Source organism: Vulpes lagopus, chromosome 20 (genome assembly GCF_018345385.1).
Source record: "Vulpes lagopus strain Blue_001 chromosome 20, ASM1834538v1, whole genome shotgun sequence".
In the NCBI taxonomy this organism is placed as follows: domain Eukaryota; kingdom Metazoa; phylum Chordata; class Mammalia; order Carnivora; family Canidae; genus Vulpes; species Vulpes lagopus.
In genome coordinates this window covers 33779776-33802282 of record NC_054843.1, presented here as the reverse complement: position 1 = coordinate 33802282, position 22507 = coordinate 33779776, and the positions used below count along the sequence as shown (strand labels likewise).

Sequence of the window (22507 nt, the reverse complement as noted above, 5' to 3'; positions counted from 1 at the left end):
ATTTCTTTGGTTTATTGATTTTTTTTCCATTTCATTGGTTTCTGTCTTCATCTTTTCATTTCTTCTACTCATTTTCGTTTAGTTAGCCTTTCTTTTTCTAATGTCTTAGTGTAGAAGCTGAGATCTCTGATTTGAGATCTTTCTTCTCCAACAGGTGTTTAATGCTATACATTTCCTCCTAAGTACTACTTTAGTGGCATCCCAGAAACTCTGTTATATTGCGTTTTCATTGCAATTTATTATAAAAAGTTTTCCAATTCTATTACTTCGTATTTAATTCACATGTTATTCAGAAGTGTGTTATTTATTACCAATTATTCGTGTATTTTCCAGATATGTTACTCTTGTTGTTTTCTCATTTAATTATAGTCACAGAATACACTCCTTATAATTTTAATCCTTTAAAGTTATTGAGACTTGTCTTATCCATAATAATCTATCTTGGTAAATTTTCCATGTGCACTGGAAGAGTATGAATTCTACTTAAATTGGAGGGAGTGTTATAGCAGTGCCCATTAGGTTAGTGCATTGAAAATGTTATACAAATATTCTATACTGTTACTGATCTTGTCTATTTATTCTATTGTATACTGAGAGAACAGTATTGAAATCTCTACTGATAATACTGTATTTGTCTATTTCTTCTTTTGCTTCTATTAGTTTTTGCTTTATTTATTTCAAAAATCTGTTATTAGATGCAGAAAGATTTATAATTACTGTGTCTTTTTGATAAATAAATCCCTTTATCATTATGAAATTATCTTCTTTATTCCTGATAATATTATTTGCCTTGAAATACTTGGTCTGATATTAGTTTGGATGCTCCAACTTCATTTTGAACAGTAATAGCATAGCATCTCTTTTGTATATTTATATTTAAAGTGAATTTATTATAGGCAAAATTGAGTTGGGTCTTCTAATCTGACAATCTCTTTTTCATTGGAATGTCTGCACCTATTAAAGTTAATATGATCATTGCTATATTAGATATAAGTTTATCATCTCCTATTTGTTTTCTTTTTGTCCTTTCTGTTCTTTGTTCCATTTTCCTGCCTTTTCTACCTTCTTTTGGACTCAGTATTTTTTGGTGATTCTGTTTCATCTTCTTTGTTGGATCATTAGTTATAATTCTTTGTTTTTTTTTAATGATTGTAGTAAGGTTCATAGTATATATCTTTAGCTTACCACATTCCACTTAAAGTGATTTTTTATATCACTACATGTACACAGAAGATGACAACAGTTTACTTTCTAGTCTTTACTATTTTTTCATTTATTTCACTTACACGTTATAAAACACACAGTAATTTTAAATGGTGAATTGTCTTCTGAAGAATTGTAAATTATAAGCAAAAACTCTTTTTTTCCCCCACTCATCTAGTTACCTTTCCCAGTGTTCCTCATTCCTTTAGATGTATATTTTCATCTGGCATCATTTTTCATCTGTTTGATAAATTTCTTTTCAGTTTATTGTAGCATAAGTCCCCTCAAAATTATTTTTTTCAGCTTTTATATGTCTGAGCTATTATTTTTTGCATTTATTTTTGAAAAATATATTCACTGGGTAATAAATTCTAGGTTGTCCTTTCTTTCACATTTTTTAAGATGTCCCTCATTGTTTGAATTTTTCCAATGAGAAATTTGCTGTCTTCCTTATTTTTGTTTGTGTACATATCCTTTTTGGCTGCTTTTAAGATTTTTCCTTTTGTAACTGGTTTTAAGCAATTTCATTATGAAGTGTGTTGATGTGATTTTCTTCACTTTTTTTGGGCTTAAAGCTCATTTAGCTTCTTGGAATGTGGGTGTTTAATTTTTATGAAATTTGAAAAAAATGGCCATTGTTTCCTTAAATTTTTTGTTTGCTTCTTCTCTTTTTACTACGTCAGGGATCCAATTACGTATTTAAAAGGTTGCTTGAAGTTGTTCCAGAACTCACTTGATGTGCCTGCATTCTTTTAAAAAAAATTGTATTTTCTCATTAATTTTTGAGAGAGAAAGAACGTGCTTGTGTAGTGGTGGTAGGGGGTGCAGACAAAGAGAGATTGAGAGAGAGAGAGAGAGAGAGAGAGAGAGAATCTTAAGCAGGTTCCACACTCAGCGCAGAGTCCAGTGTGGGGCTTAATCCCATGAACCTGAGATCATGACCTGATCTGAAATCAAGAGTTGGATGCTCAACTGACTGAGCCACCCAGGCACCCCATATTTTCTGTTTTAAATTTTGCATAGTTTCTATTTCTTTCTTCAGTACCCTAAATTCTCACTTCAGATGTAGCTTTCACTTCTACCAGTTTGATGTGGGTCTTTTTCATATCTTCAGTATTTCTATTTAACTTTTGGATACATGTATTCAAGGCAAAATAACCCATGTTTATTTCTTGGGTCTGCTAATTCTAACATTGATGTCAGTTTTAAGTCAGTTTGATTGATTGATTATTCTCTTCAGTATGAATCATATCTGCCTGCTTCATTGCATGTCTCCAAAGCTTTCATTGGGTGCCAGACCTTGTGGATTTTACTTTCTGAGTTTTCTTATTCATGTAAATATTCTTAAGCTTTGTTCTTCTATGCAGTTAAAGGATCTTGGGATTAGATCCTTTATAGTCTTGCTTTTATGACTTGTTAGGTAGCCCCAGAAAAGTACTCAGCACAGGGCTAATTATCCCCCATTACTAAGCCAAGGCTTTTCTGAGTACTCTACCCAATGCTACATGAATTATGAGTTTTTCTGGCATGGATATATGGAACAGGTAGTTTTCCTGGCCTGTGTGAATGTTGTGCACTGTTTGCTTTAATTCTTTTGGATGGTTTTCACTGCCTCCGGCAATCTTCTCAAAAGCAAATGCTATCAGTACTCTGGGGAATATTCATCAGAGACCTTCTACATGACTCTGGGTTATTTGTCTATACAGGTCTCTCTTTTGTGGTGTTGTCCTGTGAACTCTAGGCTGCTTTTCTCTCTGGATCTCCACTCCTCCAGGCCAGGTTCTGCCTGTATTCTTCTTCTCTGAACCATAGCTTAGAAATTCTCTCATGGCAGTAGCTAGGACATTTGTAGGCATTACCTCAGATATTTTCTCTCTCCTGGGATCACTGTCTTTGGTTGCCTGATGCCCAGCATCGTGATTTGATACTGTTGTTGTTTCCTTCAGGAGGGTAAATCAAGTCCTTGTTACTCTGTCTGATTTGAAACTGAAGTCCCAGCTGATCTTAATAATGGAAGTGGGACATTGGAAGATTAAGAAATCTATATATAGTTCTACTGCAGAAAATCCAGCTTATGGTAAAATATTGAATCCAAGTTTCTTTCTACATACACATACATATGTATATCTTTTTTATTTAAACTACATTATCCTACTCTGGGGAAGTATCAAGTTTAATGAGCATGAAATTCAATTCTAAATACTGTTTTCTTAAAGAATAAGAAGCAAACAAACAAACAAACAAACAAACAAAAACCTGATACTGCCAGAGTGTCTGTCATTTAATAGGTAGTGATAACTTCATAGAAATGTATACCTCAAATCCCTCCTCTACAATCCTTTTATATTAGAACTATTCTTAGATCTTAAAGAATTTTCTGACCTCATCCCACTAAGGAAAAATTTCAACCTTTACCTGTCAAATACTTTTTTTAGGATCAAAAGTATGGTATAACTAGTAGACTACTGAGTCAGGTGAAATGATAAACTCTCTCATGAAATAATTTAATAAGTTTGGCCTAGGAAATGTTACCTTCCTACACAAGAGTTAATTTAGGAGATGTTCATGAATGCAGATAATGCAGAGATATCTGCAAGATTAATTATCTCCGAAGAAGTTCCCCAAAGAAGTTTTAATATAGGTAAATTCATACTTAGATTATTAATTTCATGTAAAGACAGAATGTTTGTCTAAAAAAATCCTTAGTATTAAAACCAATATCAAATAAATAACCTTGGTTTCACTGTAATATCTTTGAACACTAGAAGTCTTTTCAAGTTTAAAAGGCATTGTTACAGGGTCACCAGGGTGGTGCAGTTAGTCTCAATTTAGGCTCCAGCAGTGATCTCTGGGTCCTGAGATCAAGCCCCGCCCCAGGCTCCACGCTCAGTAGGAGTCTGGGACTCTCTCTCCTTCTGTCCCTTTCTCCCCAATCTGCTCTTTTTCTAAAATAAAAAATTTTAAGGCATTACTGCAACTGCTAATAAAAAAAAAATGAAAATTTTGGAAATAGGATACATTTCCAGAAAAGCAGGAAACATTTGAATAAAAATTGATGGAAGCAAAGTGGAAGAATTAAATTAGAAAGAAACTTCAAAGTGTTCAATAGCTTAAGTGACTCAGTGTTATGAAAATTTTGTATTTGAAAAAGGGATTTTATTAAAATTGTTTTGAGAATCAAATAGTCTAAGGAAAATAAATGACCTTAAAGTAAGAAAAATAAATTCTTAAAATCTAGGTCATTTACCTTTCTTGTAGTTTTGTGCTTTAAACTTTTTGATGCCTCACCTAGAGACAGTCACTTTTTTTTTTTTTCACTGAAGATCAAGTTATCGGCAAAGTACAAAATGGTAATTAAAAATTTCTAGTTCAGTACCAGGCACACATTGTTCTTTTAATGAATCAGATTATCTCAACTTTGTAAGGATTAATTAGGCACTTGTAGCAGTTCCTTTAAATTTCTCAGAGCACTATGCCACCAGATAACTAAGCAGCAGCCTTGTAAACTCAGAGTTAACAGAAGCTCAAAAAATCCATTACACTTAATTCACTAGAAGAGTCAGAAGTTTTTTATTATGACGTTCTTAATATTATCATGTTTTCATTTAATATTAAAGCTTGTGTAAGCACTAAATACCATTAGCAAAGAGGGTAAAATTAATATTGCAATATTTTTCTTTTAGAAAAAAATTAAAATTATAGAAAAATACATATAACAATAGTTTTTGAAAACTGCATATTTTCTCTCTCCAAAACTAATAAATAGTAAGATTTTAGAAATATAGGTATTAGAAGTTTAAGAAGAATTATTTTGGAATAATTTCAGATTTATAGAAAAATTGCAAAGACAGTATAAAGAGTTTCTATATACCTTCACTGAACTTTCTCAATGCTAACATCTTTTACAAATGCATATATTAAAATTAAGATACTAACACTGGCACAATGCTATTAACTAAGCTGCAGATTTTATTAATACTTAACCTTTTTTAAATTCTAAGATCCATTCCAGAACATCACTTTACCTGTATGTATGTACATATGTATGCATGTATGTACTTTTATTTTCTATCAAACACAACTTTAAACTTTGTCAGAACTATACATATATTTTTTCTTTCCATTAATCTTTATTTTATTTATTTATTTATTTATTTGAGACTCATTTATTTATTTGAGAGAGAGAGAGAGAATGAGTGTGCAGGGGGGAGGGGCAGAGAGAGAGAGAGAGAGAGAGAGTCTTAGGCAGACTCCACACTCAGCTTGGAGCCCCACACAGGACTGGGTCTCATGACACTCAGATCACAGTCTGAGCCAAAACCAAGAATCAGACACTTAACCAACTACACCATCCAGGTGCCCCTATTTTATTTATTTTTAAATTGAATTAAATTAATATACAATATTACATTAGTTTTAAGTGTAAAAGATAGTGACGTTATTTTTATTCATTATGAAATGATTACCATGGTAGGTCTAGTTACTATCTGTCACCACACAAGGTTCTTACACAGTATTGATTATATTCTCTCTGCTGTATATTATATCCCTGTGACTTATGTATTTTATAACTAAGTTATTTTATAACTGGAAGTTTGTACCTCTTAATCCTTCACTGATTTTGTGCATCTCTCCACCAACCTGCCCTCTGGCAACCACTAGTTTATTCTATCTATGAGTCCGTTTCAGTTTTGTTTTGCTAGTCCATTTGTTTTGTTTTTTATATTCCACATATAAGTAGAATCATACAGTTTTTGTCTTCCTCTAAGTTATTTGACTTAATACAACAGCCTCTTAGATCCATCTACATTGTCATAAATGGAAAGGTTCAATTCTTTTTTATGGCTAAATAACATCTATATATGTTATCCATTTATCTATCAATAAGCACAGGTTACTTTCATATCTTGGCTGTTATAAATAATGCTGCAGTGAACATAGAGGTATATATATATTTTTTCTTTTTTAAAAGATTTTTTTTAATTTATTTATTCATGACAGAGAGAGAGAGAGAGACAGAGACAGAGAAATAGAGGCACAGACAGAGGGCATGCAAAGATCCTGATGTGGGACTTGATCCCAGGACTTGGGGATCACACCCTGAGCCAAAGGTAGATACTCAACAGCTGAGCCACCCAGGCATCCCATATATATATATATATCTTTTAAAATTAGTCTTTTCATTTTTTTCTTTATCTAAATACCCAGAAGTGGAATGGCTGGGTTGCAATAATTTTTTAAGGAATCTCCATACTGTTGTGCATATTGGTGGCACCGATTTACATTTCCACCCATAGTGCACCAGGGTTCCCTTTTCTCCATATGCTCACCAACACTTATTATTTCTTATCTTTTTGTTAATAGCCATTTTGATATGTCTGAGATAGTATCTCATTTTGGTTTTGATTTACATTTCTCTGATGGTTACTGATGTTCAGCACTTTTTATATCTCCGTTGGCCATCTGTATGTCTTGTTTGGAAAAATGTCTCTTCAGGTCCTCTATTTTTTCAATCAGGTTCTTTGTTGTTGTTGTCACCTAATTGTATGAATTCTCTTTTTGTTTTAGCTAACAACTCCTTATCAGATATATCATTTGCAGGTATCTTCTCCCATTCAATAGGGTGCTTTTTTGTTTTGTTGATGGTTTCCTTTACTGTGCAAGAGCTTTTCAGATTGATGTAGTCCCATTTGTTCGTCTTTTCTTTTTTCTTGCCTGAGAAGACATATCAAACAAACAAAAATCGCCAAGAGGAATGTCAAAGAACTTATTGTGTATGTTTTATTCTAGGAGTCTTATAGTTTCAGGTTTTACATTAAAGTCATTCATTAATCCATTTTGAGTTTATTTTGTATATGGTATAAGAAAATGGTCCAGTTTCAGTCTTTTGCATGTAGCTGTCCAATTTTCCCAACACCATTTGTCAGAAAGACTGTCTTTTTTTTCAATAATCTTCAAACATCTTCACTGGGAGTAGATTCCATTTGAAGAAACCACTTTCTTTGCTTATCCATAACTCTCCATCCGTTCAAGTTTTATCATAAGACTGCAGCCATTCAGTCACATCTTCAGGCTCCACTTGTAATTTTAGTTTTCTTGCTATTTCCACCACATCTCCAATTACTTTCTTCACTGAAGCCTTAAACCCCTCAAAGTCATCCATGAAGATTGGAATGAACTTCTAAAATTGATATTTTGACCTCTTCCACTGAGTCACAAATGTTCTTAATGGCATCTAGAATGGTGAATCCTTTCCAGAAAGTTTCCAATTGACTATTTCCAGATCCATTAGAAGAATCACTATCTCTGGCAGCTATAGCCTTATAAAAATGCACTCTTGGGGCACATGGGTGGCTCAGTCAGTTAAACTTCTGCCTTCAGCTCAGGTTGTGATCCTAGAGTCCTGAGATAGAGACTTGCATTGGGCAGAAAGTCTGTTGCTCCCTCTTCCCCTCCCCCTGCTTGTGCTTGCTCACTCTCTCTCTCTTAAATAAATAAATTAAATTAATTTTTTTTTTAAAGCATTTCTTATAGTTGCAGATTGGATGTTGAATTGACAGGCATTAATCTCCTTGTACATCTCCATCAGAGCTCTTAGCTGACTAGGTACATTGTTAATGAGTAATGTTTCGAAAGAAATCTTTTTTTCTTTTTCTGAGCAGTTGGTCTCAACACTAGTCTTAAAATATTTGGTAAACCACATTGTAAAGAGATGTGTTGTCATCCAAGCCTTGGTTTTCCATTTATAGGTCACAGACAGAGTAGACTTAGTATAACCCTTAAGAACCCTAGGATTTTCAGAATGGTAAATGAGCATTGGCTTCAATTTCAAGTCATCAGCTGCATTAGCACCCTAACAAGAGTCAGCCTTTGAAGCCAGGCATTTACTTCTCCTCTCTAACTACAAAAGACCTAGATTGCATCTCCTTCCAATAGAAGGCTATTCTACCTACACTAAAAATCTATTGTTTAGAGTAGTCATCTTCATTGATTACTCCAGCTAGAACTCCCGGATGATGTGCTGCAGTTTCTACATGAGTATTTGGTGCTTTACCTTGTACTTAATGTTAAGGAAAAAGCTCCTTTCCTTAAAGTTCAGGAACCTGCCTTAGGTATCTTCAAACTTTCCTTCTGTGGCTTCTGCTTTCTCAGCCTTTATAAATTTAAAGAAAGTTAGGGACTTGCTCTTGATTAGGCTTCAGCTTAAAGGAACACTGGCTGGCTTGATCTTCTATCCAGATGACTAAAGCATTCTCCAAATCAGCAATAAAGCTGTTTGTTTTGCTTTATTATTTGTGTGTTCACAGAGGTATCACTTTACATTTCCTTCAAGAACTTTTCCTTTGCATTCATAAACTGGCTATTTGGCACAAGAAACCTTGCTTTTGGCCTAGTTCAGCTTTTGATATGCCTTCCTCACAATGCTTAATCATTTCTAGCTTTTGATTTAAAGTGAGAGACATGTGACTCTTACTTTCACTTGACTCCTTAGAGGCCATTGTAGAGTCATTTATTGTCCTGATTTCAGTATGGTTGGGTCTCAAGAAATGGGGGGAGGGGAGGCGAGAGAGAGAGAGAGAGAGAGAGAGAGAGAGAGAGAGAGAATGGCCAGTCAGTAGAGAAGTCAGAACATATACACTTACCTATTAGGTTCACCATTTTATATGAGTGTGGTTCATGGCACCCCAAATTACAATAGTAAATCAAAGATCACTGATCACACAGATCACTATAACAAATATAATAAGAAAAAAAAATTGAGTTATTGTGAGAATTACCCAAATGTGACACAGAGACATGAAGTGAGCAAATGCTATTGGAAAAATGTCACCAATAAATTTGCTTGATGCAGGGTTGCCACAGACTTTCAATTTGCAAAAATGCAGTATCTGTGAAGTACAATAAAATGAGGTATGCGTGTACTACTAAGAGTCCAATACTACTATTATTTATTTTGTCACTCAAATGATTCCTTCTCTATCTGGGACTCTTTCTGGTTGGTTCCTCTGTCCTTCTGACTTATCCCCCTGTTGTTTCTATCTCCTCCCCCTCCTTTTCTTCTTCTTCTTCTTAACACTCTCTTTCTGGCACTCTTAAAATGCTCCAGGTTATCTTACATTTTCTCTACCAAGCCCTAGAATCCCAATTTTTTTTAAGGAGTTCTGGTTCTTTTTGTTGGAGAATGGTGTTCAGAAACTAAGATCTCAGTGCTGGGTATGTTTGTTGTTACTGTGATGTCACTGCTTCCATGTCCTCTCAGCAGGCAGAGCTAAGAAATATCCGTGTTATAAAATGCATATACACACATTTATCTCTTTGTAGGTGTGTATAGGGGGGTAGGTGAGCTCATATCACTACCTCTGACTCTGAATTCAGAACTGCAGTGTTTATTCTATCACTCATTTGTAACTTCTATCTCTGATGGCATGAAATCTGGCTCAAGTTATCCACAACTTATTTGCTCAACCAATTGTGGTATGCATGCAGAGGAGCCTTAGAATTCCTGGTCCACACTACTGTGAAAGATAAATTTACCAACTAGAATATAGTGTTTATGTACAGTTCATTTTGTTTTTAGCCTTAACGTAGCCAGTCAAAACAATATTTCCTGAATTTAATTTCGTTTAGCTTCTTTTTCTTCAATAACGTGGTTTCAAAAAGAATTATCTTGAGTAAAAAACATAATATGGGCAATATGGAATTTAGAAATGTAATGTTGCAAAAGTTCATCTTGAAGTTGTCATTAATTTTTACAGAACGGTACTCTAAAGCATTATAATCCATCAGATTATAACTCACTTCAATATCAGAGCTTTTTACCTTTTAAGTGGACCAATTACAGCATTGTACCAAGTTCTACAAGAGTGAAGGCAGACTTGGGGAAGACTACCTGCCGTTACTTTTATTAGATACAGCCACGATAGCACAACTCTGCCTCCTCCCCTCTAAATTAATTGAGTTGCTTTGGTCTGCTACCCTTCTTGTCATGGTCTTGATATAATATTTTAATGTCACGTCTTCCCAATGACGTGCTTTACTATATATTCTAGAAAATGAAACTGAGGTTCTAAAAGTGACTTGTCCAAGGTCATATGGTTTATAAATAATAGAGCTGAAGCTAGAATTCAGTTGTATCCAAAGTCTAAATATATGAAAAATTATATAAGTGTTAGAACTTCATGTACTGCAGAGTAATACAGTATGGTTGGGTGCATGATTAAGACACCCAGATATTTTGCTTTAGTAAATGGGCATTTTTTATAGTCTTTGAGTCATCTATTGTCTATTTCTTCACTGTCAGTTGGCTCAAACTCTGCAACTCTAGAGACGTTTCTACCTGAAGAATATAAACAGGGTCCTATTCTAGTCAATTTTGTAATAGTTTATAATTTGTCTTTTGTCTCTAGGTAACTTGGCATGGTTATCTTACAATATAATTTGAATAGATTGGCACTACTTGAATAATTTAGCTTTTACTTTGAACATGTGAAATAAAAGTGTAATTTCATTAAAATGTTTGAAGTTGCTCTAATTCCTATTCCATTTTTGTTTTGTTTTATGAGGATTTGGGAGCATCTAGCATGTACTCATTGGGACATTTGCACAGATAAATAATTTTCTGAGAATAGTTCTGGTTCTATCTAGCACCAAGCTTATCAAAGAAAAGCTTTTGTTTTCTTTTACCCGTATGAATAGTAATGGATTGATGGCTTCTTAAAATAAAATTAAAATATTTTTCCAAAGAAATAAAAAATTTAAAATGCCAAACACAAGATCCAATTTTGAATTGGTTATATTTTATATTTTTCAAATTGATATAGAATTTTTTCATTTTTTTTCTCAATATCTGTATTTTTCTGTTTGTGAAATGGTCCCAAGCATTTGTTTACCAGCATTGATCTATGGACCATATTGGTCACTGGTTAGAGGATTCCTTTAGAAGACCTCAGCTCAGTGTTAGTGCCCATCACATTCTAAGTCAGGTTTCACTGACATATTTTTTTTTTTTTTCACCTGGAGATGTGTTAACAATCCTCAAATCTTAACGCTTTCTTACTTTTGTACTAATCCAAGCTATTGAAAAGCATCCTATATGGAAGATATTTCTCTTCTTTCCTTAGTATTGCCTTTACAGAAATATAAATGCTACCATTTTATTAAATCATTATTATATGTTACATACAGTTTTAAATACCTTACACGTATTAAGTCATTTAATCCTCTCAATATGAAAGCAGGTACTATTATCATTCCTACTTTATAAAAAATGGAAACTGAGGCACAAAGAGATGGACTTCCCATGATCACATAGTGAGTAGCAGAGTTGAGATACAAGCTCAGGCAGCCTGGCTCCTAAGTCCGTGTCCTTGCCTTGTCACACTGCTATCCACAAGAAGAAACTATTTGGAAAGGTCATTGTGTTTATATAAAATAGGCTTCCGAGTACATGGTTCAAAACGTTTCTCAATACTTATCACTTACCGAGCCATTTTTTTTCTTATTCAAGTTTTTAAAATTTCAGTTAATTAACATATGGTGTAGTAGTAGTTTCAGTAATAGAACTTTGATTCATCACTTACATGTAACACCCAGTGCTCAATACAAAAAGCACACTCCTTAATACCCATCACCCATTTAACTCATCTCCCTGCGACCACCCCTCCAGCAACCTGTTTGTTCCCTATAGTTAATAGTCTCTTATGGTTTGCCTCACTCTCTGTTTTTATTTTCCTTCCCCTCCCTTATGTTCATCAGTTTTATTTCTTAAATTCTACAAATGAATAAAATCATGTGGTATCTTTCTCTGACATCTTTTGCTCAGCATAATGCCTTCTAGTTCCATCTATGTTATTGCAAATGGCAAGATTTCATTATTTTTGATAGCTAATATTCCATTATATATGTGTATATATTATATATATATATATATATATATATACATACATATATATGTGTGTATACACACACACACCATCTCTTCTTCATCAGCTGATTGATGTTTGGGCTCTTTCGATAATTTGGCTATTGTCAATGCTGCTTTATTTATTTATTTAAATATCTAAATATTTATTTATTTATTTATTATATATATATATATAGAGAGAGAGAGAGAGAGAGGGAGAGAGAGAGAGAGGCAGAGACATAGGCAGAGGGAGAAGCAGGCTCCATGCAGGGAGTCCGATATGGGATTTGATCCTGAGGATCTAGGATCACACCCTGAACCGAAGGCAGATGCTCAACCACTGAGCCACCCAGACATCCCTAGAAGGGACAATTTAAAGCTTATAGACGTATAAAAATTTAAACTGTCTTTTTAGCTTTTGCTCCTGGGAACCAGAGAACTAAGGTCTGAACTCAAATGCCCTAGACTTTCTCTAAGATTTTTTTTTTTTTTAATTTTTATTTATTTATGATAGTCACAGAGAGATAGAGAGAGAGGCAGAGACACAGGCAGAGGGAGAAGCAGGCTCCATGCACCGGGAGCCCGACGTGGGATTCGATCCCGGGTCTCCAGGATCGCGCCCTGGGCCAAAGGCAGGCGCCAAACCGCTGCGCCACCCAGGGATCCCCAAGATTTTGTTTTGTTATTTGCTTTTGTCATGTATTGTTTTACTCATTTCATGTATTTTAAAAAGATTTTATTTATTTATTTATTTGAGAGAGAGAGAGAGAGAAAGAGAACATGAGAGAAGGGGCAGAGGGAGCTGGAGAAGCAGACTCCCTGCTGAGCAAGGGGCCTGATGTGGGGAGCCATCCCAGGACCCTGGGATCATGACCTGAGTGGAAGGCAGACACTTAACTGAATGAGCCACCCAGGCACCCCCAAGTATTGTTATTAGCCACCTCAAATTACTTTTGCTAAATAGGTGGTATCCAGACATGCCAACTAGTGTCCTACAGCAGTTTTGTGTGTTTTAAATAACAAAAATCTATTCACTAATAGTTTTGGAGATCAGTCATCTGAAATCAATGTGTCAGCAGAGCCACATTTCCTCTGGAGACTCTAGGGAGAATTCATTCTTTGCCTCTTCCAGTTTCTGGTGCTTATTGACATTCTTTGACTTGTGTCTGTATCACTCCAATCTCTGTCTTCACAGTCACTTTATTTCCTCCTCTTGTGTCTGTTTGCTCTGCATGTCTCTTCTAAGGACAATGTCATTGGATTTAGGAACCAGCTAATCTAGATAATCCAGGATGATCTCCTCATCTCAAGATCCTTAACTTAATTATATCTGCAAAGCACCTTTTTCCAAATAAGCTAACGTTTACAGATTCTGGGGATTAGGACATGGGCATATCTTTTGGGGAGTCACCACTCAAGCCACCAGAATAGGTGATGGTAGTTGCATGAGGTTTTAATCCATGGGCTTTGTGACTTAAACATTTTTTTTTTCCAAAAGACTTTATTTATTTACTCATGAGAGACACACAGAGAGAGGCAGAGACATAGAGGGAGAAGCAGGGTCCCTGTGGGGAGCCCGATGCAGAACTTGATCCTAGGACCCCAGGATCATGCTCTGAGCTGAAGGCAGATGCTCAACCACTGAGCCATCCAGGTGTCCTGTGACTTAAATTTTACTTGTAAAAAGTCTTTTTATTTTCCATCTACTTCCTGGCTCTTTTGTTGTGGACCAGTTAAGTTTGCTGGGGACCTGGGTTTCATTCAGGTAAAGTTCATAGATATGTGGTGTTTTAAATTTTGTCCAGTTCTTGTCTTGAAGTCTTAAAAAAAAAAAAAAAAAAAAAACCTTTTACTTATTTGTCTTCATATTCATCTTTCTGAGAGGCAGGATAAAATAGTTCTTAAAATCATTGACTGTAAAAAAGGTATCTGGATTCAAATTCTGACTGCCTCTTCCTAGCTATATTAAGCAATTTTCTTCATCTTTAAGTACATTTGACAAATGTAGGGTTAACTAAGGATTTTACACGCACAGACATCCCACCATACAATGGTTAAAACAGTGCCTAGACTGTGGAAAGCAGTGTTATTATTATTAGCTATTATTGTAAAGAAGCACTAGAGTCTTCTTTCAGAATAAATCCACTATAAGTCCATTTACAAGGTTTTATGCCTAAAATGTTTGTAAAATTTTCAAATAAGGAACAGTTGAAGAATACTGAAAATTTCATACATAAAAAATAATCACTAGAGATAACATAAAGGCATAAAGGAAGTCTGTAACTCTGAGTTAAATAAAAACTGCCATTTTGCTTGGGTAGGTCTGAGACCAAAGAAAATTGTTTAAGTTTTAATGGAGAGGACAAAAAGTTCAGAGGATTTGTCACAAAAGTTAGAGCCTTTCACCTTTAGGTCACTGATTCTCCTCCAATTTGCGACCAAAGTAATTGAAAATCATTATCATCTAAAAAGTATTAAGTACTCTGAAAAAAAAGTCGTTTGCCTCATATTGACTTCCAGGTGGTGACAATTACCATCACATTGAACACCCACCACTTGGCCATCTAGAGAGAGGTTAGGGGGTGAACAAGTCTGATGATAAAATGACAATCTGTTCCTCCCGGGTCCTCTGAGAGGTGTGGCAGGTAGGTGTAGAGAGGAACTTTAGCTGATATTGCCTCTGCTGAATTTAATCCAAAAATAAATGGTTATCATTTGGAGACTGGGATATCAAAACTTTGTAGCCATTATGTACACTGTGAGTCTTACAGTCTTACATAAGAGAAAATTTTAAACTAGCTTCATAGAGTATACTTTACACTATAAAATTCACCTGTTTTAAATGTATAATTCAATGACTTTTGGTAATCTTATAGAATTGTGTACTTTCCCTCATCCAGTTTAAGCACATTTTTATAGACAAATTTATTTATTTTTTAAAGTTTTTATTTATTTATTCATGAGAGACAGAGAGAGGGGCAGAGATGTAGGCAGAGGGAGAAGCAGACTCCCTGTGGGGAGTCTAATGCGGGACTCGATCCCAGGACCCCGGGATCACGTCCTGAGCCAAAGGCAGATGCTCAACTGCTGAGCCACCCAGGCGTCCCTTTATAGAGGAATTTAAAGGAATACATATCCAATTAGGCATTGTAGTGTCATCCTAATAGTCTCTTTGCTCTCATTTTTGTAAACCTATAATCCATTTTCCATAAAGAAAACCTTTTTTTTTAAATGTAAATCAAATTAAATCAGTTTTCTGCCCAAACTCTTCAACAGCATCGTTATTATACTAAAATTAGAGGTCCTATATGATCAAACAGCTGCCTAGCTCACATCGTACTTCCATACTTCCTGGTATTCTCCTTCTCACTATCTAGCAGGTACACAAAAATTCTTTTTCTGTGACTAAATCAACTCATTCCCATTGCACAAACTCTTTACTTGCAATGCTCTTCCTCTCATGGTTTGTTCCTTGTCATTACACTTCAGTTTAAATGTCAGTTCTGAGAAGCCTTCCTTTATTACCAGAACTAAGCAGGCATATTAGCTTAATTTTAATTCTCTACATTTATTATTATTGCATTTATTTACAACTGGGCATTTGTGGGTTTTGAGAAGCATTTCTTATATGTTATTTGACATTCTCTCCCCTCCCACCCTCTATGTGAGCTTTGTAACAACTGAGGCTTGTCTTACCATTTAATCCCAGTTCCTAGGAAACTGAACTGGCTGTCACATAGGACTTCAGTAAGTACTTCTCAATAGTGAGTAACAGAGAATAGGTCCTAGCTCTCTTGGAGTTTACATTCTAAAGGGGGAGATCAATACATAAAAGAATAAAGGAGAGAGAAAAAATAACCACCTCAATCTTGTTAATTGTTGCATAGGAGAGAACATGCTGTAATAGATACTGGAGAATCTTATTTAAGTAGTAAAAGCAGAGGCTTCTCTAGATGAGTTGACATTTATGTGGAGACCTCAAGGAATGCTGGGAAGAAACCAGCCAAGGAGAGCTGAGTCATGAAGACAATTCCCAACAGAGAAGGGCAAATAGAAAGTCTCCAAGGCTACAAACTGCTGAGTCCCAAGAAAGTCAGTATTCTTAAAGAATGGTAAAGTCAGATAAGAAGAGAAAAAGTAGAGAGAAGTGGTGTAAAGATAGTTGGGGACTAGATTATACAAGCACTGTTAGGGAATGGTGAGAAGTTTAACTCTGGGTGAACCAGTATGTCATCTAAGTTGTATGATTTATTCCTTGTGGAGATCCTAACTGTTCAAACTGTGCCCCTACCCCGCAACAGCAGCAAACTCTTCAACAGCATCGTTATTATACTAAAATTAAATTAAAGCCCCTTAAACAGAGCTTGTTTAAATTGCAGAATCTGAGGTACCACCCAGAACTAAATTGGAGAAGCGCTTCTAATGACATCATCAGGTGATTCATATGCAGATTAGTTTGAGAAAACACCCTGACACAGGGTTAGAGATGAGAATGTAAAAAGGAAACCAGTTAGGTACGTTAGTCCAAATGAGACTACTTGTATGAGGGACAGCACACATAAGACTGATTTAGGATGTATTTTGGAGATAGCTGGTTTAGGTCTACTAGCCGGCTATAGGGGGAGATCACAGTTGGCACATAGTGAAACTGGATTTGTGAGAAAAGTTGAGGATTGGAGATACAGATTTGTGGTTTTACTGGGTATCCTGTTTCTGAGTGTCAATGTTGTTTTACAGGGTTTTATATTTTACTGACATTTGCGTGTTGTCATGTACATGGAAAATAGACTCGTCTTCCCGAGAGTTGTTCAAGTCCTCCACTCTCTCACCGGAGGTCCTCTGTTGCTAGGTGTTTCTCATCAAGTGCTTTATGAACCCTTTCACAAAAAGTGTTTTCAAGGCCAAGTTTAATCAATACTCTTTCTTTTCCACAGCCCCTAGGTTCTCCATACCCAAGTCTTAACGGGGAAAGAGACTTGAGTCCAGTTCCGAGGTTCAAAGCAATTTGGAGACTCCTGGGTGGGGGGCCCCATTCTCCCCACGTACACACGACTCTGCATTTTCCAAAAAAGAATAGTTGAGCTGGCAGCAGTGAGTGGGAATCCGAGAGCCGGGTAAGTTCCAATCGGGAGGCGTGCAGAGGGTCCTCTCTTAGGCCCAGGGCAAGAGGGATTTCCGGCGGGGGCATTGCATTAGGAAGCGGTGCGGCTCAGGATGATGCTCGTCCCTAGAGCATCTGCCTTGCCGAGGATACTTCACTTTAATCGTTGAAAAACGTTTCTTACAATCATAGACAAAGGCAAAAAGGTGTTTTGCTTTTTACCCCTTCGTGTCTCTTGGAGGTTTGGGAAACGGTGGTCAGTTCTCGCCACGGTCTCCGCTGTCTGCGCCGGCAACACAGGGTCGTGCCGGGCCGTGCGCTTCCGCGGGGCCCTTCCAGCGCCCTGACTTCGCCGGCCGAGCCGCGCGGCGGACAAGCCCGCAGGAGTTCCCGGCGGGGACGTGTCCCAGGGAGCCACGACCCCGCAGCCGCCCGCGCCCCTCAGTCAAAGGGGCTGCTCGTCCGCAGCGGCGCCCTGGGCCTCCGAACTCTCGGAAGGTCCCGGCCAGGAACCACACACCCGCCCGGCCGCGGCGCCACGAGCGGGAGGGGTGCGAAGGGAGGGGCGGGGGGGTGCGAAGGGAGGGGCGGGGGGGCACGGCCCGGCCCCGCGGCCGGACCAACCCGCCGCTCCCCGGCCCCGGCCCCGGCCCCCGCCCCGGGCCCGCCGCCTCAGTGGGCGGAGGGCCGGCGCCTCGCCCCCTCCCCGCCTCGGGACGCGCGTCCGGGAATCGCCCCGGGCCCCGCTCCGCCCCGCCGCGGGGAGGCGGGGGACAAGGGGGCCGACGGCCGCGCTCTGCGGCTATAAAGGGCCCAGGGCCGCCGAGGCTCGCCTCAGCGTCCTCCGGCTCCGCCCTCGCCGCCTTCCCTCCGGCGAGCGCTCAGGGTCCCGCTCAGGCTCCCATCGACCCGCTCGGGCTCGGCTACTCGGGCTGCAGCAGAAGATGGCGGCTTCGGCGGCTCGGGCCGACTGCTCCGAGGAGGCGCTGGCGGCAGCCCTGGCGGACGTGCCGGAGCTAGCCCGACTTCTGGAGGTCGACCCGTACCTGAAACCCTTCGCCCCGGACTTCCAGCGCAGGTACGGCCCGACGCCACCTCGGGGTTCTCCTCCCCATCCCCCCATCCTTCACCAGGGGAAAGGCGGCGGCGTTTCCAGGCGCGGGCCCCGCCCCCCGCCGGCCCCGCCCCCCGCCCCTCGCCGGCCCCGCCCCTCGCCGGCCCCACCCCTCGCCGGCCCCGCCCCCGCCGGCCCCGCCCGCCCCGCCGGCCCCGGCCCCGCCCCCGCCGGCCCCGCCCCCCCGCCGGCCCCGCCCGGCCCCGCCCCCGCCGGCCCCGCCCCCCGCCGGCCCCGCCCGGCCCCGCCGCCCGACCTTGCAGGGCTGCAGCGGCTCGAGGTTGGCGCCGGGTGGGCTCCGCGAGCTGGGTTCAGGGGCTGCGGGAGCGCGGGGGTGCTGGCTCTGGCCCCCGGACTAGACGTGGCAGCTCTGAATAAACTCTCCTCCTCCCCCTCCCCTGCTTCCGAATCAGCGGAGTTGCGCCGTGGCTCCCGCGCGGGCCTCCTGGGGGGTTGGGGGGTGGGGGGATGCCCACGAGCTTTCCCGGCGTGTGTGATCGCGCCTTTACGACTTCCGTGTATTTCATTGCAAATATTGTGATCTTGACATCCAACTGGATCCTTTCAGGCAGTTTCGTTCTTCCCTTGTTGCTAGTTCCCCTCCTGGGGAACAGCAAGTGTATCTTGGCCGCTCTGTTTCCCACCTCCGTGGGCCAACCTTGAGTCGCCGTTTGTCAGCAGCATCTGCCTGCGTTGGGCCTGACTTCCAGAGGTCGACGAGGCGCCTTTAGCTTTGTTTTGTCTCCTGTCGTGCTGCAATAAATTGGTTTAGGATAGGGGATCCCTGGGTGGCGCAGCGGTTTGGCGCCTGCCTTTGGCCCAGGGCGCGATCCTGGAGACCCGGGATCGAATCCCACGTCGGGCTCCCGGTGCATGGAGCCTGCTTCTCCCTCTGCCTGTGTCTCTGCCTCTCTCTCTCTCTGTGACTATCATAAATAAATAAAAAAAAATTAAAAAAATATATTAAATTGGTTTAGGACAATTAAGTCGCTAGGATAATTTTAGTCGTGTGCTCAACTTCCAAAAGTATAGTTTTTGAGATTACAATAGTTGTTATATTAGTGAAAGTAGTTAGATTTATGAGATAAGCGCATTATGACTTTATGGTTTCTGCCCTTTTAGCCACGTGACTCCAGCACAAAAACGTCCGTGGTAACAGAACACGCATGATCAAATTTGCAAGTAATAGAAGATGGCTAGTGAGGTATTGGCCAGACGCAGTATTGGGGGTAATGAAACAGGATTCATTTGGAATTTGGAAAAAAAAAATCTTAAGTTCATGTCTTGGCATTGTCCCTTACTACCTGCATTTAATCCATCAACTGTTTAGATCTTATTTATTTGAGAGAGAGAGAGAGAGAGAGAGAGAGAGCATGAGCAGGGGAGGGGTATGGGGACAGGGAAAGCAGACTCCCCGCTCAGCAGGGCACCGGATGCTGGGCTCAATCTCAGGACCCTGGAATCAGGGGCCAGGCTGAATGCAGATGCTTGACCCACTGAACCCCCGGGTGCTCCCCCCCCCCAGCAACCATTTAGTAAGGATTCCCTATGAACAAAAAAGGAACACAAAGTTCAATGTAAGATCTCATTGCAGAGTCTGTATATCCTGTTGAAAGAGCCCTTCTCAGAGTAGTCTGCTTGAGCTGTTGCTGGGCTCATCAGGTTGGGCCCTTCTACAGCTTTGTGAGATTGCTCTCAGTATTTACAGTTTATGCTTTCAAAGTGCATAATCTTCATAGTTCAGAATTGGATTTGATTTACAAATAGTCAAAAATCTTAGAGCGAAAGATGGTGGACAAACTTTAATGTGCTTATTTATGATGGTACTAATTTATTTCCATGCTTTGTAAATGATACTTAAGACGTTTCTAAAAGAAGAATTGTGAAATATTTTGTTTACATTTCCCCACCCCATAAAAAAAAAAAAAAAAGGTGACAGCTGGACAACCCTTGGTAAGTGTTTCTTTCATGTAATTCACTTCAGCTCCATTGGGATTGAAGCAGTTACGATCCTCTTTCATGTCAAAACTAATGAGAGGGACAAAGGCCAGGATAAAGATGGGGCAATCCAGTGTTCTTGGTGAAAAGGCTGGTCCAGTGGGCTCTTGTGCCTCATTCTGACCTGGATTCTACTTCTGGCCTTGGTTCTGAGTAGTTGCCATTTTCCAGCACACATGTTGCGTTTGTTTAGGCATATCAGATAGTAACTTGGCATTTGGCAGCGGCAACTTTTACTGTTAACATTTAAAGAATAAAAAATTCTTCCCTCATAAAGTTTGGTCCTGGTTACTTTTTAAATTTTTTTTTTTTAATTTTTATTTATTTATGATAGTCACACAGATAGAGAGAGAGGCAGAGACACAGGCAGAGGGAGAAGCAGGCTCCATGCACCGGGAGCCCGACGTGGGATTCGATCCCGGATCTCCAGGATCGCGCCCTGGGCCAAAGGCAGGCGCCAAACCTCTGCGCCACCCAGGGATCCCGGTCCTGGTTACTTTTTATATTTTCTGTTTATTTCTAATAAACCACTGAGGTGTTGTGTCTTCAGCCTAACACAAATATACAACCAGTCATTCAGGGGCAGAGTAGAGCTAACTAAGGAGTAAAAAAAAATTAGAGCACAAACAACGGTATTTAAGAATGATGATGAGGGAGACAGTTTCTTGTCATTGATGGACTGTCTCATTCTTTCCCAACGAAGGTATCTTTATTAGAAACTCTGTTAAGTACATTTGTTTACCTTTTCTGTAACTGTAAGACTGTTGAATCAAGTGTGAGGACTAATGAATTACTCTGAGAAATAAAAATTAGTACATAAGGGCATTGTGATAGCCCTTATGTCTCATTGATTACCTTCTAAGATGGGATTTTCCTTTTGGCTGTCCTTTTATCATCTGTTATTTATACTGCAATTAGCTGCTGTGATCATAATTTCAAAATCTTAGTGTTTTAAAACAGTAACATTTAATTTAATTGTCCCTGTATTACATGTCATCGTGAGTTAGGCTCTTCTCATGGCCATCACTCAAGGATTTAGGATGGTGAAGGCTTCAGTTCATCTTCTATAATGTTAGCTTTAGGGAACACAGAGCATGTTAAACTATACACTGTTTCTTACAGCTTTTGTTTAGGAGTGAGTCACTTCTGCTGACGCATTATATTGGCCAGTGAAAGTCAAATGTGACTTCTGAGCCATGGGTGTGAAGACAGAGAATTGACATTTGTGAATGGCTTGAAGAACAGCACAGTTGCAATAACACTTGTCTCTACCCCCTGTTTAAAGTTTACATAGTATTTTTAGATTTTGATTTAATCCTGATAACAAAACCATGAGGTAGGAAGGGTTTTTGTTTTTCATGACTTACAGATGAAGAATCTGAGATTTGGTCAAATGCTTAAGTTCACATAGTTAGTAGTACTGAGGCTGGGGTTGATCTTTCTTTCTAGAACTATTTTCAACAAGTTTACAAACAATGACTTCTTGGTAATTTAATGAATCCTCTTTATCTCTCGCATTGGACATTTTGTGCCAGTTTGTGGATCCCTGGAGCCATGAAAATCTTTTGCTTTTCTTCTATTTTCTCTAATGGTTTTTCCTCTATTTCTTTCTGACCGTTTAACTTGAGAGATTCTCAGGGCTCTTCCCTATGTCCTTTTTTGTATTTCTACTTTGTATACTTTCCCTGGGCATTCTCCCCTATCCTATGGATTCCATCTATCTACTGAGGCTGCCCATGTCTTATCTTCAACCCCAAATCTCCTTGTCTTGATCATATTTATAAATAGCTTCATTTTCTGATGTCCTAGTGGTACAAAATTCAACACGTATAAACCAAACTTAAGGTTTTTCATCCCAAACCTGTTTGTCCCTTTATACCCTATCTCTGTGTGTGGTATTCTTATTTACCAACTACTCAAGCCTAAAAACTTAACACTTATCCCTAATTATCACCTCTTCTTTCTTCTTATCTCCAAGTCTAGTCAATTATAGCTCCCGTTTTTCAACTACATGCCATTTTATATTTCTGCTGCTTTCATCCTACTCAAGTTTCTAGCATCTCTAGCCTGGTTTGCACAGTCCCATAGTTGCTCCCTCTTTTCAAATTTTCTCAATAATTCCCCATGGTTTTTAAGGTATTACAGACTATTTCTCATGATGTGCAAGAGTCTGTATTATCTGGTCTCT

The 22507-nt window shown here is 39.1% G+C and overlaps 1 protein-coding gene across 1 annotated transcript in view; it reads left to right on the top strand.

Moving 5' to 3' along the window:
• The first annotated feature begins 17813 nt into the window (after positions 1-17813).
• GBE1 (1,4-alpha-glucan branching enzyme 1) overlaps positions 17814-22507 on the top strand; it is a 267431-nt gene continuing 262737 nt past the window's right edge. The window contains exon 1 of the mRNA XM_041734884.1: positions 17814-18285. Within this exon, the coding sequence (XP_041590818.1) occupies positions 18152-18285 (134 nt within the window). The 5' untranslated portion in view covers positions 17814-18151. The remainder of the gene's footprint in view (positions 18286-22507) is intronic.